The sequence below is a fragment of the Dasypus novemcinctus genome, chromosome 9, assembly GCF_030445035.2.
Source record: "Dasypus novemcinctus isolate mDasNov1 chromosome 9, mDasNov1.1.hap2, whole genome shotgun sequence".
NCBI lineage: Eukaryota > Metazoa > Chordata > Mammalia > Cingulata > Dasypodidae > Dasypus > Dasypus novemcinctus.
In genome coordinates this window covers 51,876,846-51,897,560 of record NC_080681.1, presented here as the reverse complement: position 1 = coordinate 51,897,560, position 20,715 = coordinate 51,876,846, and the positions used below count along the sequence as shown (strand labels likewise).

General features: G+C 39.1%; 2 protein-coding genes across 2 annotated transcripts in view; both read left to right on the top strand.

The window, feature by feature from the left end:
* ST6GALNAC3 (ST6 N-acetylgalactosaminide alpha-2,6-sialyltransferase 3) overlaps positions 1-20,715 on the top strand; it is a 626,194-nt gene that overhangs the window by 437,750 nt on the left and 167,729 nt on the right. The gene's annotated exons all lie outside the window — the stretch shown is intronic.
* On the top strand, positions 15,083-15,814 carry LOC101425186 (polyubiquitin). The gene has a single exon (XM_004472818.5). It carries the CDS (start codon positions 15,196-15,198, stop codon positions 15,655-15,657), a length of 462 nt encoding a protein of 153 aa, XP_004472875.1. The 5' UTR covers positions 15,083-15,195; the 3' UTR covers positions 15,658-15,814.

Sequence of the window (20,715 nt, the reverse complement as noted above, 5' to 3'; positions counted from 1 at the left end):
GAATACTCCGTGGTAGGCACTCTGTCGGGCACTGGGGTTACAGGACCTGCTGGCTAGGAACTTTCCGCCCTTCAGGCTTGGTAGGCTGTGTCTTGTCTGGGCCTGTGTCTGATATGGATATCATCCATCTGCCTCCCCCCTCCCGGCTCCACTATACCCTTCTCTACCTTGCTCTCTTCTGGGCAGCTGACCTATATGAACTGCAGCCAAGGGCATCCTTGCTCTGTGGTGTCTGGTTAGTGCTAGCCAGTGGGAAGACTACTAGGTCATGGGAAGGAGGGAGGAGTATGAAGTTCCCAGTTCCCTCCTTCCTGCAAAATCACCCTAGGCTGGCTGCATCTCTCTACTGAAACCCACAGCTCTTTTCAGATGGCCTTCTCCACACTGTCAATTCTGTCTCCACATTCCAGTGACCACTCCCCTCCTTGCTACTTCCCTTAGCATCTACCTGCTCTCCCCACCCCTTCTCTCCCAGTAATCAGACCCAGGCTACTGCACTATCCCTCATGGTTTCTCTATGTTCTGCTGACCTTTATCAATCATCTCTTTAGTATTGTTTGCCTTGGCCGAGAACCACTGTATAGTTTTGTTTTGGTTTTTTCTTACAGAGAAGTTACAGGTTTATACAACAATTATGCATAAAATATAGGACTTCCATATATCACTTGTTTTAATATCCTAGGCTGCTCAAGTGAATACTATATAAAGGTATGGCATAAACAGTGGGAATTTAATAGCTTATGGTTCAACACTAAAAGAAAACCTAAATCAAGGTGATGCTCTCTTCTGAATGACTAGTATTCTGGGGCTGGCTGTTGGCAATCCTTGGTCCTTTGCTCCTGTCACATGACAATGCATATGGTGGCCTCTCCTGGCTTCTGTATTCTCTTCTGAGGTTCCATGGAATTTCAGCTTTTTGCTTTCTGTGGCTTTCTCTTCCACTTATAAATGACTTCAGAAATAGGATTAAGACCATCCTGATTGAGGTGGGCCACAAGTTAACTGAAGTAACCCCATCAAAAAGTCCTACTTACACTAGGTCACAACTACAGAAATGGATTAAGTTTAAGAACATATTATTCTGTGGTACATACAGCTCCAAATCACCATACCACCTGTGTTAGTTTGCAAAAGGGCTGCCAATGCAAAGTACCAAAAATGGGTTGGCTTTTATAATTGGGATTTTATTTAGGGTGAAAGTTTACAGTTCCAAGGCCATGAAATGTCCAAATCAAGCATCAGCAGAGATGCCTTCTCAGGATCCTGTCATGTGATGAAGCAAGACAGCCACTGGTCTCTGTCAAAGGCTCTGTCTTCCCCTCCAGGATCTACCATCTCCGAGAGCTTAGCTGTGGGCAACCAGGCATAAGGCTTTTCTCTTTCCAGGCCTCTTCTCTCAGTCTCTCAGGGTTTCTTTACCTTTCTGCAGCTGTAGTAAGCCTGGAGTCCTCTCTCACATGACCAGATCAAATATGGCAGAGCTCCCTTTTCCTGTATGTCTCTCTCTGTGTCTCTGTTTATATCAGACTCAGCAAGAGGGTAGAGAATCCAACCCAAGTCACACTTCACTGACATAGACCAATCAAAACCCTAAAGCAATATTACCTAGCAATCTAATCAAAGGCTCCTCAATTGAATTTAATGCAATCAAAGGATACCATACCCACAGGAATAGATTTAAGAACATGATCTTTTTCTTTTTGGGATTCATAAAATAACTTCACACAGTCTTACCATCCTATTATTAACACCTTGTATTGGTGTGGTACATTTGTTACAATTGATGAAAGCACAGTTTTATAATTGAACTAGTGCCTGTTATCCCTGGTTTAACTTAGAGTTCACTGTTTGTGTCCTGCAGTTCCATGGATTTTTTTAAAAAATTAATTTAAATTCTATTTTTGTTTTTAACTTTAAACTTTTTCCTTTAGAACCCTTCAATGCTTTTAACTTATGCTTTGCTAATATTCTGCTACACATGATTGAAATAATTGCAAAATACATTTATTTTTAGATATAAGACTTCCAGAAAATCATCCTCTTAATCAATATAGAAAGATATTAAAAACCACAACACCTGGTTTTTACAAATATGTTTTATCTCTGTCCATTGATAATTGAAAAGCCCAATAAATATTTGTCATTGTGGATAATGCTGATGGTGACCCATGAAGCTGAAAGAGTCTTCATTGTTAATTACCTGGTTCACAAGAATTTGTGGGCATCCCTGAGGTAAGTATCCCAGGAGGAAGAGTCTTGGGGAAAAGCAAGAGTGCTCACCACCTTGCCAATAAATTTACCACTGGCGCCCACCTCCTGACTCCTCCTTGAGTGTTACCATCTGCTCTCAGGGAAGCATGAAAGGAAATGAGGTAATAATTTAATTTTCCCCTGGGAACAGCAGTAGTATAGTCAGTGGCCACTTATTAATTGCCTGCTGTATTCCAGGCATTGTACTAGAAACTTTACATTATCATCTTATTTGCTAATCAGAATTGCTCTATGAAGTAGCTCTTAATTCCATTCATTTTATAGATGGAGAAGCTGAGACTTAAAGAGGATAAGTAACCAGTCCAAGGTTGCACAGCTAGTAATTTTCAGAGCTAAGATCTGAACTTAGTTCCATCTAACTCAAACATTCTTTCCACTCTTCTCCCCAAAGCCCTTTTTTTTTCCCATAAGCTTTGCAAAAAGTTGCATTTTTGCCATCAGGCTTAATTTCATCATGGCTTCAAACTGTAGAGGGCATAGGAATTGAGGAGAAAGGAGAAAGAATAAGTTACTCTCATATTATCAAATGGACTGAAGAACTCCCAAGTGAATAACAATCAAAAATTCAATTTTCTGTATTGAGAGCATTGGGTTATTTTCCCTGAAACTCGGTGAGACTTTGTCCTTTTGACTCCAGATTTTTGAACCTGTGTCCTTGGGGAGTAAAGTGCTTTACCATTGACTGGCTAAGTCACTTCTTTGAGGTTTTAAGAGAACCCCTCCCTACCATTTATTTCCTTGGAGAAAAGAAAAAGGTTTTCTGAGTGTCCATACTCTATAGACTGGGGCTAAAAGAAAAGAGAAAGCCAAGAAGTCCATCTAAAAACTTTCAGTGTCATCTCAATGTAGACTTATGGTATTTTGCCTTCTCTGAAAAAGCAAAAGAAAGCAATCCTGATGGTTATAAATTTAATTTATGAAAATATTACTGCAGCCCGAAAGCATCCAACAGTACAGCCATTGATTCTTCTTTCTAGTTCCTTGGGGAGCCATTGCTGTATTTGATACGCTGAAATTCAAATTATCTTACTTTATCATTTAAATGTCCTATGAGCCATACACTGGTGGCTGAGGGTTGCAGATTCACAGGGAAATATTTAGGTTCTTTGTAGGAACATGCTTTTCATTTGTTTTAGGGGGAAATTGCTTGGTTGACACCAGGTGTCACTACCAAGCCCCTGCACCCACCGCATTTGTTTCCTCTTGGTTGTTTTTGCCACAGTGTTGCAGTTCCTTGATTCTGTGTGAGGCATTGAGAAGGGTAAATCATGAAATTCTCTGTATGGTTTTTCTTAACCTCTGGGATTATTTTCTTTAACATAGTTGTTGGACTGTCAGCTGTTACCTGCCAGAAAATAAAACAACCAATTTTTCATCCAAGTTAAATAAATGTTGAAAAATCAGCATTCTACAAGGACCATTAGCTTATGTATCACTGTATAATATTTTATGACTGCTGGCATAAAGGATGCTCATATAAAAATAAATTGTGTCATAACAAACATTTCTCCCTGTCATGGTTTGTAATAGCCCTAATCTCAAATAAATCTAGGTCGAATATTGTTACTCTCCCAAAAAACTGACCTTCAGTTTCGAATAGTGGGGTTAAATCATAGTGATGATGGCACTGTCTCAGACATAAGGAGATACGAACTTGTATCAACTCCCTAGATCATCTTTTATGTAGAAGAGGAGAGATGTCTCAGTGAAATAAAATTGCTCTTGAGTGACCCATTGTATTTATATATCTGCTTATACCGACTACCAGTTCACAGAAGGAGAATCCTGCACAGAGTTCCGTAGGGTTCTTGAGAGAGCAATCCATAGCAATAGGTAGATTAAAAACCATGAGCAGTTACCATTTTATATTTATCAAATTAGAAAAAATTTTAAAGCACAATACTTGCTACTTATACAATATTGGTTAAGCTGCTGGACTCATACTATTGGTGGCAATGTATTTACTTTGGAAGACATTTTAACAATACATAAAAGTGTTGCTATCCTTTGATTCTATAATTAACACTTCCAGGAATTTAGTGTAAAGAAATCATTTAGAAGAATTTTTTAAAAACTAAGATGTTCATTGCAGGATGTTTAATATTAGTGAACAGTTTTTTAAATATCTAAGTACTCAACAACTTTCTTGAGAGTACTTTTGTTAATTTTATCTATTTTTGAATATATATATGAAGTCTAATTAGTAACGTAAAATTTGTGATATAGGGCTCAATGAAAAAGTACTGTTTGCAAGTAGATAAATTATTGTATGCATATAAGGAAAGATTCTAATAAAATGTGTTCAGATTCATCTTTTAAATTTTACTTTAAGTTTACATTGTTATGTTCCAATTAAAAATATTAGAATAAAAAATAATTTCCTATGAAAAGTCATTTCAAGGCAAATATTTTTAGTTTTTTAATTGGAACTTTTTGTAGAATATTGTAGTTACTCAAGTATAAACTTTTGAGGCCTCAAAGTGACAAGGATTTGGAGAACTGACATTTAAATGATCAAATTAAAACAAAAGAAAAGGAAAATATTTCATTATTTCCAGAATAATGAAACCTTCCTTCCTTGTTCTTTTTTGGGTTTTCTTTGGAATAAGATCTCATCACATAATGTAGAATTCATCCTTTAGTTTGTTGAAACACTGTAGATTTTGAGGCTTTCACAGCTAAGAGCTGAAATGACTTTATAGGAGTTGGGTAACTAGGCTTTGTGGGCAGGGCTCTTTCCTCAAGAACCATAGGACAGAAAATAGAATATGAGAATAGGTGATCCATCTATACCTTTCAGGCTTCAACCAGAGTACAAGTACCTCACAGAAAAAAAAGCTTATTGGAAATAGCCTAAATACCCAACAACAGGGGATTAGTTAAATAGGGTATGCTATATTCATATGATGAATGACTAAGTGAGCATTGAAAGTAAAGTAGAAAAATAAATATTAATCTGTATAAATGCCTACAGTGTAAAGTTATATTTAAAAATTGCTGTATAAAACCATGCACAGGACCTGATTCCAACTTTTACATCTTAACCCATGGCAAAAGAGAAATTAAAGAGATCTGTAAACTTGTCAGTAGTGGTTGTCTGGATAGTGGAAGAGTGAGCAAGTGGGAAGTTACTTTCCTCTCTGTTCATGTCTATAGTCTCCATTTTTTTCCTCCTATACACAGGCACTACTAAAATAATCAGGATAAATTTGCGTGTAATTATTGTTTCTTACATTGAATTTAATACAGGCACTCAAATATCTAAATGATTAAAATGCTGCCTGAAATCATTTTGGAAAGAGGCAGCATGTAAAATAAAATAAAACTAAATACCATTTTCATTGCATCAATTGAATAAAAGTTGACAATAAGAAAGTGGCTGTGGCTCAATCAGATGAGCTCCCATCTACCATATGGGGGGCCCTCGGTTCACGTCCTGGGGCCTCTTTGTGAAGGCAGGCTTGCCCACATGCTGCGGCGTGCCGCCCAACCTGCAGATGCTGTGACGCGCCGGCTGGCCTACAGATGCCACCGAGTGCCGACTCAGCAAGGTGACGCAACAAAAAGAAGGGAGACAAGAGAGAACACAGAAGAGCCCACAGCGAAAGGACACAGAAAGCAGACAGCAAGCAAGCTGCAAGGAGGGAGGGGAAATAAAATAAAATAAATACAGACACAGAATAATGTATAGCTAGTGGACACAGAGAACAGACAGCATGCAAAAAGCCACAAGGGGGGGGGATAAAAAAATTGAGAATAATGCCCAGCTTAGGTCATTTCCTCTTATTATAACTCCTCTAATGAGTAACTGTGCCCTGAAAGGCCAAATATTGGTATTTTGGTATATGCAAACACTTTCTGGCCTCCCGTATATTTTCTTTTTTTCTGAAACTTTTTTTTTGGCAAAAATTTTGATGTTATATCAGGATCAATCCCTTCTTCTTTCATTCATTCCTTCTTTGCTTCCTTTTCTTCCTCCTTCCTTGCAGTTCTACAATAGAAGGCAGAATGAGTGAGGATGTGTTTAGTTCAGTGTTTGCCCATTTTGAAAGGTCTTAGATTCATAACATCTTGAACAAATGAAAGCAGCAGACAACAAAGACCTTCAGTTAAGTAGTAATTAACAACTGGATACAGCATTTACCACACCCCACCTCCACGCCACCGCTATACACACGATCCAAATACTTTAGGGCCTGTGCATTTAATAGCTATCTGTAACACATGGAAGAGCCATATCTTAGCTTTCTGGATTCAAGAAACAGACAAAACAACAACAACAACTTTAGGCTTGAATATTACTAAATAAAATACATTGAAAAGGAGAGTGCAATACTTATTGATTATGAAACTCAAACATTTATTAAAGGAGATTGGCCTCCCAATTTTTACCTTCTCATCCCCAAATATGCCAACCTATTATTAAAGAAATGATACAAACTATCAAGGTTACCTTCACTCACCCACTCCCATAATAAAATATTTTGATAAATGTGGTTTTATTTATGTTTTTGTTCCCATTCTTTACTCATTTTTGCCAAAAGATTTTGTATTTGCACGTAGGTCTTCAGAATCTAAAGTCCTGTCCTCCCAATTAAATTTGAGGAACTATGGGATTCTAGATCCAGGGTGTTATGGACTTAATCGAGATTTCTTTTTCCCTGCCTATTTATTGCTACCCCAAAACAGAACACCTTCTCCTGTTTCCTTCTTCATGTCCTTCATCATTTTCATTTTAGTTACTTGTAGATTTGAGGAACAATAACTAAGAGTAAAACATATCAAATTGCCCCAGAACCTAGCACAGTGTCTGGCATAGTGTAGGCTCCCAGTAAATATTGAAAAAATTCCACTGAGAACCCTGGGGAAGAAAGCCACAAATTTATCAGATGATTCACAAAGAGGCATATCCCTGGCAGCTAATCCAGTTAACTGTATTAAGGTAAGCTGAATCCAGAACATGTTTCAAATCATTTCTCTTATAAAAGTTTCATTTAGTGGCCAGATCACTTGTTTCTCAGCATGTTGACCAAATGTGACTTGAGCCAGAGAGAGTCACAATAAATAACACCAGGAGGCTTATGAATGATGTATGAAGCCCAGCAACTTAATGATAGGTAAGGCAAAAGAGAGTGTTACTTTATTTCAGAACAGCCAAAGCTTTGGCAAGGGACTGTAACTATGGGAATACTGAATGGCTGTAACCAGTTTGTAGTAAGCTCCGGAATGAAAAAAATCTGACATGTTCTGATAGGTATTTGATTTTTTGTATTAATGGAGTCATTGCTTTAGGTGAGCATAAATGAAAATGACCATTTTAGCACCTCTAGTATCTGTCCATTTGAAGTTATATGGGCCAGCCGAATGGTATAACCAATACTAATCACTTTTTACTTGAAGCCAATTGTGGTTTTTTTTGGAAACAGGATCCTTCATGACTTGTTTTCTCTCTAGAGCTTAGGTTCTACATAAATCAATCAAAGGATTTATTGCATTAGGACTCTGTGTCTAGTGCTGTGGCTGTCTGTTACTGACTCCCTAGAAAGTTAGGTCATCATATTGTTGGGTGGAAATCATAATTAATGCATGACAGAGATTCCAGGTGAAACTCATTGATTGTTGGCATCTGGGGATGGGAATGATATGGTTAGATTGGCTAATCAAAGACTGGTGGCCTCTCCCACTACATCAATTCTATTTCTGCGTTTTGGCCTACAAAGCCAGTCACTCATCCTTCTGTTTATTCACTAAACAAACAGGTATAAAGCTCTCATTGTATCTGCCAGGATCCTTTTCAGTTGCAATTTAGAAGAAAATCCCAGATGAAAATTGCTTAAGCAACTAAGGAAGTTGTCTCACAAACTTTCTTTTATATTGGCTCCTTTTCTAAGCAGATTTCCCCCTCCCAGTTCTACAGATCCAGCAGGAAAACAAGAGGGTGGGGGGGCTGTCTTTTATTCCCTAATAGTTTGGAAAAAACATCAGGCGTAATATCATTGGTCCCCAGTGGATGACACATCCATCCAAGAACCAGTCACTGGGCCCTGGGAGTGCCTGGGCGCCCCCTTTCTCCTGGAGCTAGGGTCAGACCCACACAAACCTCATTAGCTGAGCATGGGGCCAGGATGATTTTGTCGAGGTCTTTTTGCCAGTAGCAGGGACTACATGCTATAAGCAGATGACAGCTGTCCATCATGCCTGCTGATATCAGACTCTGTGCAGGAATGTTGATACAAAGACAAACATGATTTGCTCCCTTTCCCTCTCAGAATCTCACCCATCCCATCTATTTTGACAAATCCTGTTGACAAATTCATCTTCTTAATTCAAAGCTCTAATTCTGTCTTACCACCTCTCAAAAATATTGCTGGTCCCTTATTACTCATTGATTAAAATACTAACTCCTTAGTTCACTTCCCTCCCAACATTTCTCACAATTCAGGCAAAAGGAACTGCTCACATATCTTTGGGTTTTCATGCCTCTGTGGCTTGTCCTTAAAATGTCTTCCTACATGCCTATTGCTGGCAGTCTGAATCTCTTTAAGGTCTAGTTCAAATACCAACACCGTGAAAAGCCCACCAATTTCCTTCATCTAATGTCCATAGCACTTAACATAAACCTATCTCATCACTTTATTTATATTTATCAAATGCTTGTGATGTGTTTGTTGCTGCTCTAAGTGGTCAATAAATAATTTTTCTACCATGTATTATTGTTAACAGTGTTCTTGTTTTTCCCCCTCAATAATCTATAAACTCATTGAAGATAGAGTCAAAATCAGCAAATTCTTCATGAATGAATAAATCACTATTTGTTCACCTTCCACATTTATTGAGCCTTAGCTATTAAAGTCCAGTTTCCTCTCAAATCTCTTTCTGCACATAGTATGGCAACATAAATATGGTTGGAATTATTATTTGTTGACTATCGAAATGAGATGAAAATTAAAATATTCAGATATCTAAGAGTGAACTACTTTCTCTTGGATTTACATTCTTCAGTTTTTGACACCATTTATGAAACTGTTGTTTTCAAACTTTTTCATATAGATTTCACAAGGGTGCTCTAAATTCTGTTTTCTAATTTGAAATAGTATTAAGAACTTTTTTTAAAAATGGATTTTTAAAAAATAATTGCATGTACCAAAACTACTGACCCATTGTTAAAAGACTGAGTTTCATAAAAGTACTTCTAACAGCCCAAAGGCTTTTCAGGCCCATATTCCATGCAGGTGTTAATGAGTAAAAGTATTAAATGGCCCCAGCATTAATGAGGTAAGCATTCAATTTGTAGGGTCACTTGAAAATACAATTGAGCACTTGCCTTCATTTGTGAATTCGTGATTTGAATTAACTAATGTTTCAGAAGTTTCCATGTAGAAATTTGTTCTAAAATACATGAGGCATAGATGGTTGGGAGAATATGCTCATTTTCTTGGTCTCAGCCATGCTGGACACAGACAAAGTTTCCAATGCTCCATTTTCCCACCTTGGACAAGAGATTGGAAGCCTCTGTTCCTTTTCTTTTCTTTCCACTTTTCCTCCTGTGTGGTCCCTGCTCATGAATAATTTGTCAGCCAAGTTAGGTAAGTGCTCATAGGTGTCAATATGAATTGGCAACGAGAATGGCCTTGGTGACCTGGGAGAGTGGTTTCAGGGAAGTGATAAAGGCAGAAGCCAGACTGCAATAAATTGAAGACCATGAATGGTTGAGTCAGTAAAGTCTGCAAGTGAGTGCATAGGCTCTGAAGCTGAACTGTTCAAGTCCAAACCCAAACTGCCCTTCATTAACTGTTGATTATGGTAAAGTTGATTGTGGGATATGGAAATGGAAACAGGATTATCTCAAGGTTATAAGGAATGAATGCGTTCAAGTGGATAAAATGCTTAGAACAGTGCCAGTTTCATTATTTTAAGTGCTCAAGTTAGCTGCACTTTTTGATGAGTACGTGAAGACAGCAAGTTGTGACTACTTTTGAGGCCTGACTACAAAAACTGGAGAAAAATTAGACCATAATCAGATAGGGGGCAGAGATTAGGAAGTTTACCTCCAGATAGGTGAACAATGAATATTTTTATGTGTTGAAGGAAAAGAAGTGATTCTTAGAGGGTGACAGGTTGAAAATGTAGGAAAGAAGGGATTAAATTGATGGAGCAATGTCCTTGAGAAGGGAGAGAGGATGTGCATGTTGTGGTGGTGGTCATGGGGGGTACGGATGTTTCCAAAGAGGGCCAGAATAAGTTCTCCCATCCTGCATGCCTTTTGCAATGTTATCTTGCCACTCTTCCCTTCCAGAGCTTTCTCCTCCCCTTGGATCTGTATTACCTTTGTGAACTGCTTTGATCAAGAGAAAGAGGCAAAAGTGACACTGTGTGATTTCAGTGTCAGGCCTTATGAGCCATTGCTGTCTGTATCTTTGCATCCTAAAACCCCAAGCTACCGAGTAAAAAAGTTGACTACCCTGTTGAAGAGAGTCCTTGTAGAGAGAGGCCACAGTCAAGGTCATGAAAGACCAGGAGGAGAGATGGAACCAGGCAACCCCAGGCAGTTCAGCCATCCCGACAGAGGTTCCAGCAATGCTGGTCAAGCTAACTTGATTCCTATGGCCCTGAGTCGCCCCAGGTAGGACCATATGGAATAGAGGCCAGTCATTGTCATGGAAGTGTACTGTGGTAGATTGAATCATGTACCCAACAAAGGACATATTCTTAATCTGCATTCTTGTGGGTGTGAACCCATTGTAAATAGGACCCTTGGAAGACATATTATCAGTTAGTGTGTAGACTCATTTGGGAATGATCATATTCAGGTATAGCCCAACTGAATCAGGGTGGGCTTTAATCCACAATACTTGAGACCTTAAAAAGAGAAGTCAGAGAATGCCACAAGAAGAAGCCAGAAGTCAGCAGAAACCAGAAGAGCGGACACAAGGGAGAAAGATCTCCATGTGACAGGAGATATAGACAAGCCAAAGAACCTCAAGAATTGCAGCAATCCAGCACTAGGACACTACAGGCTTCTGGGAGAAAGCATGGCCTTACTGACACCTTGACTGGGGACTTCTGGCCTCTGAAACCCTGAGCCAATAAATGCTTGTTTAATCCAACACATTGTGTGGTATTTATCATAGCAGCCCGGCAAACTAAGACGTGTGCCCACAATGCAGAAATGTGAACAAATACATGGTGGTTGTCATTTTAAGCCCCCCGGGTTTGAGGAGCTTTAATATGCTGCAATAGAGTAATGTGAAGGGAAGAATCATGAGACAGGGAGACAAATTAAAAGACCACTGAGATAAGCCAGATGTCAGGAGCTCATGCATAGGAAAAGAGAAGAAGGGGAGAGAATGGTAGGTGGCAAGGTTCAGTAGGACCTGGTAATTGGATCAAGGGGCAAAGCAGAAAGAGACATAAAAGATTATTATGAAACTCAGTGTCTGGGAAAATAATGTTATTGTGTATAGCATATGGTCTACATAAAGAACTGGATTTTTGAGAAAGTTAAGTCCAGTTTACCATCATTATTTTTTTATGTGACAACCCAAATTCCGCATAAAAATGCTCCATTACCAGCTAGAGATACAGGCTGAGGATGGAGTCTGGCAGGGACTGTTAAAGGTTTCAAACAAAAAGATGCAACCAGCTCTCCTTCCCTTTTGTTCCAGGCTCAAGGGTATTTTCTAACTCCTTTCTCCTATATTCAGTAGCAAAGGTGAAGGCACCAAGTAAAGAAGAAGGGAGAGAGAAAGGAGAGGGAGAAAAGCGAATAAGCAAAGAGAAAAAGCCAACGTGATCTCTCTAGGGGGAATGTACCTTATTTTAGTTACACCTCTTGGAAGCTTCACTGCTAGGGTAAAAATAAGTAAAGCAATATACACACACAACTAAAATTATCATCATTCAGAGGTTCTCCCTATAAATAGCACCAAACAAAAATAAAATCCCAACCTTTGCTTTTTAAATCCAATGAATGTATAAGAGATGCTTTCCTTTTATAGATTCTTAGAATCTGCACAACAGGTAATATTGTGTTCTAAGCAGGATGGCTGAGCTTTGTGGCTGCAGAAGGAGTAAACTGAGAATGCTGAGTTTGTGAGGTTATACTTAGCTGGTAGTGCTATGATGTCACATTCACCAAGTTTTGCAATATTTGTAAAAAGAGTGAAAAATAAAATGAAATTCTAAAGGAGGCAGAATTGTGTAGACACTCCACAGTATTGTGCAAAGATTACGTGCTTAAGCTCTGGGGTCAGCCAGACCAGAGTTCAAATAATCATGTGAACTAGGATATGTGTTTAACCCTTCTGAGCCTCAGTCAGTTCCACTATAAAATGGGGAGATTACTGTCTACCTCATGGGGCAGTTTTGAAGAGTAAACAAGATATTGTATGTGAAGCACTTAGCACAGGCTGGCACCTGGTATATGATAAGGGCACCTTCAGTGACAACTAAAGGCATATATGTCTTACCATTGACCTGTTTTCTAGGAATGTGAGCAATATAAGGAAATGAGGCCTGACTGTTTTAGTCAGTCATTTAGATGGAACAAATATTTAATTTATCTGTGTGTAATAATGGGTCATTTTATAATCTATAAATTTCACTGAGATTTCCCTGGGAGGGACAAATTCTGTTGTTTCACAGAATTTTTTTAAACTTTTAGGCAAATCTAAATTGATACACTTATCTCTCCTTATTTCATTGTTTCTTATTTTGATTGTAAGAAAATAAACAAATGCTCTAATGCAGGAATCTGCAAACTTTTTCTGTAGAGGAGCAGAGAGCAAATACCTTAAGCTTGTAGGCTGCATAAGATCTCTATCATGTATTCTTCTCTATTTTTATGCAACTCTTTAAAAATGTAAAAAGCATTCTTAGCATGCACAAACCAGGCCACAGGACATACTTTTTTTTTTTAAGAGAGACTATTTTTTTTTTAATGTTACATTCAAAAAATATGAGGTCCCCATATGCCCTCTACCCCCTCACCCCACTACTCCCATAACAACAACCTCTTCCATCATCATTGGACGTTCATTGCACTTGGTGAATACATCTCTGAGCACTGCTGTACCACATGGTCAATGGTCCACATTATAGTTTACACTCTACCCCAGTCCACACAGTGGGCCATGGAGGACATACAATGTCCAGTAATTGTCCCTGCTGTACCACTCAGGACAACTCTAAGTCCTGAAAATGCCCCCACATCACATCTCATCTTCCCACTGCCTACCCTCAACAGCTACCATGGCCACTTTCTCCACATCAATGCTACATTTTTCTCTATTACTAATCATAATAGTTCATGAATAGAATATCAGTAAGTCCACTCTAATCCATACTCTATTCCTCCATCCTGTGGACCCTGGAATGGTTATGTCCACTCCACATCTATATCAGGAGGGGGCTTAGATTCCACGTGGATGATGGATGCAATTCTCCTACTTTCAGTTGTAGGCACTCTTGGCTCCCTGCTGCAGTAGTTGACCTTCTTCACCCCCATGTTAGCTGAGTGGGGTAAGTCCAATAAACCAGAGGGTAGGATTTGCAAGTCTGTTGAGGCTCAGGGCCTGGCTATCACATGGACAGTCCAGAGATTCAGGTCCCCTGAGTATACACTAAACCCCACCGCCAACCACAGGTCTGGTAAAAGTAACAGGAGAGTCTTGTGAACAAAGATCACATCTGAGTCCAACTCCATCACACTCGGGAACACAAACTCCAAAGTAGAACCAACTGACATGGCCCTGAACTCCATCTGCCATGACCGTAATACCTGTGGGTCTCTGTAGCCCTCAGAAGAACCAATACCTGGGGTTGTATCTACTTTAACTGTCTCTGGGACTCTGCTGAGGTATGCGTAAGGGCGACCCCTCTGATAACCTCCCAGCTCTTTTTTGGAGACTCATAGCCATATAAACTCATTTGTCCTTTCCATTTCCCCCTTTTATTCAAGGTCGAAAAGCATTTTTAACTCCTAATATTACATGTAGGCTGAAATATTCTGCTGGACAAAGGACATACTTGATCCCCAGGATATAGTTCGCAGACCCCTTTTCTTGCGTGTGGAGGGACTTACATTGTTTATTACTAAGGTACTTACGCCAATAAGTATTGAGATAAAAGAATGAGAATATATATTGAGTAAATAATATTTATATGATCCTTTTTCTGAATCAGACGTATGTTGGGCTTAAATAAGACCACTGGTCACTTTCCTTGATGGGACAAGGCCTTTTTCATTGAAACACAACAAGTTTAGCTGTGATTTCGGGGACTGGGGATGATTCCACATATTAGTTCTGAACAATATACTTGTGCTTTGTGCAGATTTCTTTCTCTTCCTCAGAGGAGTGGTTTGGATAAAGGATTTTATGGCATCAGACATAGACTGTCACTAAAATCCTAAACTGGAAGTCATACTCCACTTCATGAAAATGAACAACTGGCTAGCCCCACACCCTTGCCCTCTCGCAATTCTACTGGTTTTGTGTACAGATAGCTTGAATGTCCCTTCATGATAAGGAGTTTTAGGACATTTTCCTTTCATGTCTTGGGAGGGAATTCCTCACCAGTGGTTAATCGTAAGCCTCAGGTTTCTGTCAGCCCCTGGCCCTGCCTCGGCTTTGAATTCTCAGTGGACCCAGGAGTGAAATACTGTCCTTGCAGCCATGATCTAAGATTGTCTCCACCTTATCTCTCTGATTTGTGTCCCAGGATGCTATCCTAGAGATACCTGTGGAGTGTCTGTTCTTCTCTTCTTTGCACAATTAGTGAATCAAAGTGGGAAATGTGTAGGTGCTGATTTTAGTATTTTAAAAATTCTGGTCAGAGGCGACTGGTGGTGCAGAGTGACTGCTTTGGGGCGCTCAGGTGGCTTGGCGAGCTTCGTGGTGTAGCCGTCTTCACTAGAAGGTCAAAATGCAGATCTTCATGAAGACCCTGACCGGCAAGACCATCACCCTGGAGGTGGAGCCCAGTGACACCATCGAGAACGTGAAGGCCAAGATCCAGGATAAGGAAGGCATCCCGCCTGACCAGCAGAGGCTCATCTTCGCCGGCAAGCAGCTGGAAGATGGCCGCACTCTCTCTGACTACAACATCCAGAAAGAGTCCACCCTGCACCTGGTGCTGCGCCTGAGAGGGGGCATGCAGATCTTCGTGAAGACCCTGACCGGCAAGACCATTGCCCTGGAAGTGGAGCCCAGTGACACCATCGAGAACGTGAAGGCCAAGATCCAGGATAAGGAAGGCATCCCCCCTGACCAGCAGAGGCTCATCTTCGCCGGCAAGCAGCTGGAAGATGGCCGCACTCTCTCTGATTACAACATCCAGAAAGAGTCCACCCTGCACCTGGTGCTGCGCCTGAGGGGTGGCTGTTAAGTCTTCAGTCTTGCATTCACAGAGGCCCAATGAAGGCCTTACTCTGCACTATAGCCATTTGCTCCAATTTAAGTTTAGAAATTACAAGTTTCAGTAATAGCTGAACCTGTTCAAAATGTTAATAAAGGTTTTGTTGCATGGTAAAAATAAATAAATAAATAAAATAAAATAAAAATAAAAATTCTGTATATTTGAAGTTTTTCATAAGAAGAAGGAAGAATTAAAGAGCTGAGTCAATACTTAACAACAATATTTTCTTTCCTATCTCTCTCTTTTCCACTAACTACAAAGATGGAAGAAACGTAGAATTTTAAAACATCAACACGTTTAAAACACTTATCCCTGGACGTGTTGAGAATAGATCACATTTTTTTCTTTTAATCCAGCCATGTTTTTGTTGAACCCTGTATTTTTTGTCTAAAGAGATAGATGGAACCATGATGCATGATCTGAATCTCCCAGTCGCGACTGCTTCTGCCCCCTGAGCACCTTGAGAGTATGGCAGGCAAAGGGGGACCTTGGCTCTGGGAGCCAAGTTGGCCCAGGAGGATTCCTTTTGTGTAGGGTGGTCATAGTACAACTTTGGTCCTGGAACAAAGTCAAGCAGCTTCCTTTGTTCCTTTTACCCTGATCCCAAAATGGAGTCTGGCTTTTGGCATCTTACCCGTTCATTTGTGTGGAAAGGCTGACTCAGAAAGAACGCATTCATCAATGAAGAGAAATTGCTCAAGAGCAAGAGAGTACAAGCACATTTGTCCCAGTGCCTAGGACCCAGCTGGCCTGGTCTTCCTGGAACTCTATCTTCCAGGTATTCTCAGCGGAAGGGTTATACCAAGGGAGAGAACACCCTGCAGCCTCCAGTCATTGATCCATACAGTAATTCATCCACCCAAAACAGATTTATTGAGTGTCTATTATGTTCCCAACACTGTTTCAAGCTCTGGAAACAAAGCAGTATACTAGAGAGACAAGGTCTCTGATTATTTTACTTCTCACCTTCTTCTGAGGCAATGCCTCCAAAGATACCACTCTTTCATGGGCTCTGTCTTTGATCACTTTTGTTCAGCATCATGAAGGCTTTGGTTCTGTGACCAAGGAAATGTGTTTGAACCAGACCAATCCATAACGTGGTCCTCTAAGGGGGAGTAGTACAAAGGAGCTATAAGTTTCTTTTGCCACTCAGCCCTGCTTTTTTGTGTGTGCTGGATTAGCTCTGTCATTCCTACCTCCTTTCAAGTCTGGGGAATATTTGCAATCTTGTGTGTTTCATCTACCAACCACCTCCGATTCGTTTTTTGTTTTGTTTTGTTTTACCTAATTGTTTTAATTTGCTAAGCTACTCAAAGCAGAATCCATGAAATGCATTAAATGCATTAATAAAATGGGAATTTATTAGCTTACAAACTTGAAGTTTTTAGGCTGAGAAAAATGTCCAAATCAAGGAATCATCAGGTGATGCTTTCTTCCCAGCTGCCAGCAGTCCTGGATTCCTCAGTCACACGAAAAGGCACATGGCACTATCTGCTGGTCTTTCCCTTCTCTTCCAGTTTTCCCTGCTTTCAGCTTCATACCTCTGTAGCTTTTCTCTCTCTCTCTCTCTACGTATTTATAAAGGACTCTAATAAGAGGATTGAGATGCATTAAGACCCACGCAGGGCCACACCTTACTGAAGTAACCTAAGCAAAAGGCCCTACTTATCATAGGTTTGCACATATCGTAATGGATTAGCTTTAAGAAAATGATTTTATTGGGATATACAATTTCCAGCTACCACACTTGTTATGGACCAATTTCCCTTTAGTCTGCATTATGATCTTTAAAATTAAGTCTCAGACTCTTTGGGCCCAGGGCTTCCCCTATGGTTTCAAGCCATTTTTCACTTACTTTTCAGTTGCCATCTTTACTGTGGCATGGCAGTCAAATGTTAGTTTGTCTGGGGGCAGGAAACTTGTTTACTGCATAGTAGGCCACCTATTGTGACCTTTTCATTTTTCTGGAGTTCCTCCTGACTTATGTTCTATAGATATTCAATTGACACCCAGGCTGAACCAACCTTTGTCCCATGTTTGGGGTATCCAGGCTTTTCTGTTCTGATGTATGCACTTAAGCTATTTGCTAAGGTGTCTTCTAATTCCTTGCCATCAAGTCCAGTGTTTCTAGCTTCCAGTACCATTCTTTTTTCTAGTTATATGGCTCTAGATTTTTCTTTCTCTGATCAACCCTCATTTTAGGTTTGTTTCCCCCAGTTCATTAATTCATAATACCCTATCCAAAACAGCTTACAATGGTATTCTGGAGACCTACAACAGAATTGATATACAGTTCCACTCCAAAAGGAGTCTTTATATCAGTAGAAGAGGTTACTCTAGGAAGTAAGTTTTTGAAGGTCATTGGAATATAAAGAGAGACAAAGTCAAGAGTCTTCCCTATTTTCTAAACCTCCTTTTCCCTAAATCCTCATACAGTCAAACAAGAGATCCTATCTATCCACCATTCATATCCTCTTGGCAAGTCAGTGAGGATACCTGAGTATGTATGTGTCAATCCCTTATTATCCATATCCACCCCCTTTTACTGGTCAATCTACCCATAAAAAGTCACTTTTTTCTCCAGATAACATTTTGACCTGGAGGTAGTCAAGTTGTCTCTAGCTGTTGGTTGATAAAAGCAACAAAATTCACAACTCCCACATCTACAATTAGATGTGTGAAACTAACAAAGGTGAATAATAGAGAAAGATACATTTTTCTCTTTATGGGTTATGTTGTGACATAAATTTGTATTGAACGATGAGCATGAAAACTTAGATTTGCTTTTTATTATGATGCAAATTAACATTCAACTACTGAACAGAAATAGATTTGCATAAGAGTTACCGTGATCAATAATTATTTGTAATTCATTTTACATAGATAAATTAGAATCTCCAGTAATAACAAACAAGACTTATCCCCTGCACTTCTGAAAAAAAATTAAAATGATAATTATTTCTTATAACTGTATGTCAAGACTGTCCTTAAACATTGTACATTTGGCTTTCCTTATCTGATCTTAAGTTTCCCTTAAGTGTGAGTATAAATTAATGCCAACATGAGACTAAGAATTTAAAATGGAATTACAAGATGATGTTGGATACACAGAAGTCAAGAAATTATAGACTTGAAGGGTACTACAATGTCATCTACTCTATTCCCTCTAGCTGCTATCATACTTGATGATCTTTAAAGAAGAAAGAAGAAAATGAACCTTCAGAAGTTGGCTTTAAGACTCACCTCCTACCTAACCCCAAACCCTGGTCCTCTCTTTTTAGTTATACATACATACATATATATATATATATATATATCAAAATAAGATGTTTGTTGAAGATGATAGAGGTGATAATGACAGGCAACCACTATCTTTCTTATTACCCTGCAAGTATTTTATATAATAAGAGTGCCAACCATAGCAAAACGCCATTTATTGAGTGTTTAAATGAGCTGGATGCTCTTCCAAGTGCTTTTCTTAAAACTCAGTATTCTATTATTACTCATTGCCCTTATCAATGAAGAAATAGAGGTCTAAAGAAGACAAAAAATTTTCACAGTTCCACAATTTGTAAGTGGCAGAGTTGAAATTCAGACCCAGAATGTCTACTCCAAATCCTCCTGACCCTACAGCATTATATGATGATGGGCATGTACTGAGAAACCCTGTTTCAGTCTCCTGTGTGCTCTCTGATCTCCAGGTTAATTATTTCCAATTTCTAATATTTTGTTCAGGATCATATTCAAACAGTCAGTTACAGAGATGTATGGTGTACTATTTATTTTAAATCCACACACATTGAGAAAATAGACCTAAACAGAAAAGCAGAGGAAATTAAAGTAGTTGCAATTTCCTGACTATTAAGCACTATAATATGTTGCTAAAGGAAGTTGGAGAATTTTCTTAGTGAAAATCTGTAAGAACAGCACAGACAGGGTTTCAACAAACTCTAAACTAGATTCCAAATTCCTGACTTTATAAAATAAATGGTTTAAGACTAGGTGATCTCCCTCAGGTCTCCTTCAACCCTAAAATCCCATGTCTTTAACTTTTAAGTATAATTTGGTATGATAAACTTTGAAGGTCCTTTTCAGACTTCTGCTTTTATGCTTGAATGATTCTTGTCTCTGAATCGGCTCCACATTCTTGAGTTTCTTTCATATGGAGATCTCACAAGAGCTATTATTTAACAGTATCCCAAATGTGTAATGTACAGAATTAAATACAACTGTACATTTAGGACCTCGGCAATCATAGTTCATCTGCAATCTGTGTTCATCCTCCTATTTGATTAAGATTAAACAACAAGATGATAGTTCCTCATTGCATAACATTTTAAAGTGCGTTGTATATGTGACAAACGGGATTTTATAAATTCATTGGGCATGCTTATTTTAATATCTAACCATATGCAGACATTCTAGAAATATTTTACATGCAAATGTCTGGGTCCCTACCAGGGCCTATAATAGAAATCCATACTCTGACTTCAAAGCCTTAGTCTCAACAACTTATAACTTTGTTTCCAAATCAAATTTCTTCAAACAAATCAAAGGCATTTGTCCTACCCAAGAACCAAGTTCTGTGGCAAGTTTGACATTTGAAAATCACGCTGCTTATTGAGATATTCATGCACTGAAAAAGGCACCCAGAATTTCTTTCAAGGGATGAGAAACACCTTTTTTCATGCTCCAGTGACTCAGAAATTTGTCAAAGGGAATTTTATCAAATTTCTTCACACGCAAAGAAACCCACCTTTGTGGCAAGAGCCAGCATTTAAAATTTCAGCCCAAGAGATCTTTCATATACTGAAAGATTATGAGCCCCTGAGATTGCACTTCTTTTGGAGTCATAATCACTGTGTTGCTTTTGTGTTGTTAACAATAATGCTGATTAAGAGGAGAAAAAAAGAGGAGCAATTCCACACACCAATATTAGGTGGCTTCACAAAATAGGAATAATTAAACACTAAAGCATTTGTGGTGAATAGAATAAAGTGCCCAATTTCCTAAGAAAAAGTAGAAAAG

Excerpts from the sequence above, each read along its gene's own strand:
- LOC101425186 (XM_004472818.5), top strand. The coding sequence starts at position 15,196 with ATGCAGATCTTCATGAAGACCCTGACCGGCAAGACCATCACCCTGGAG.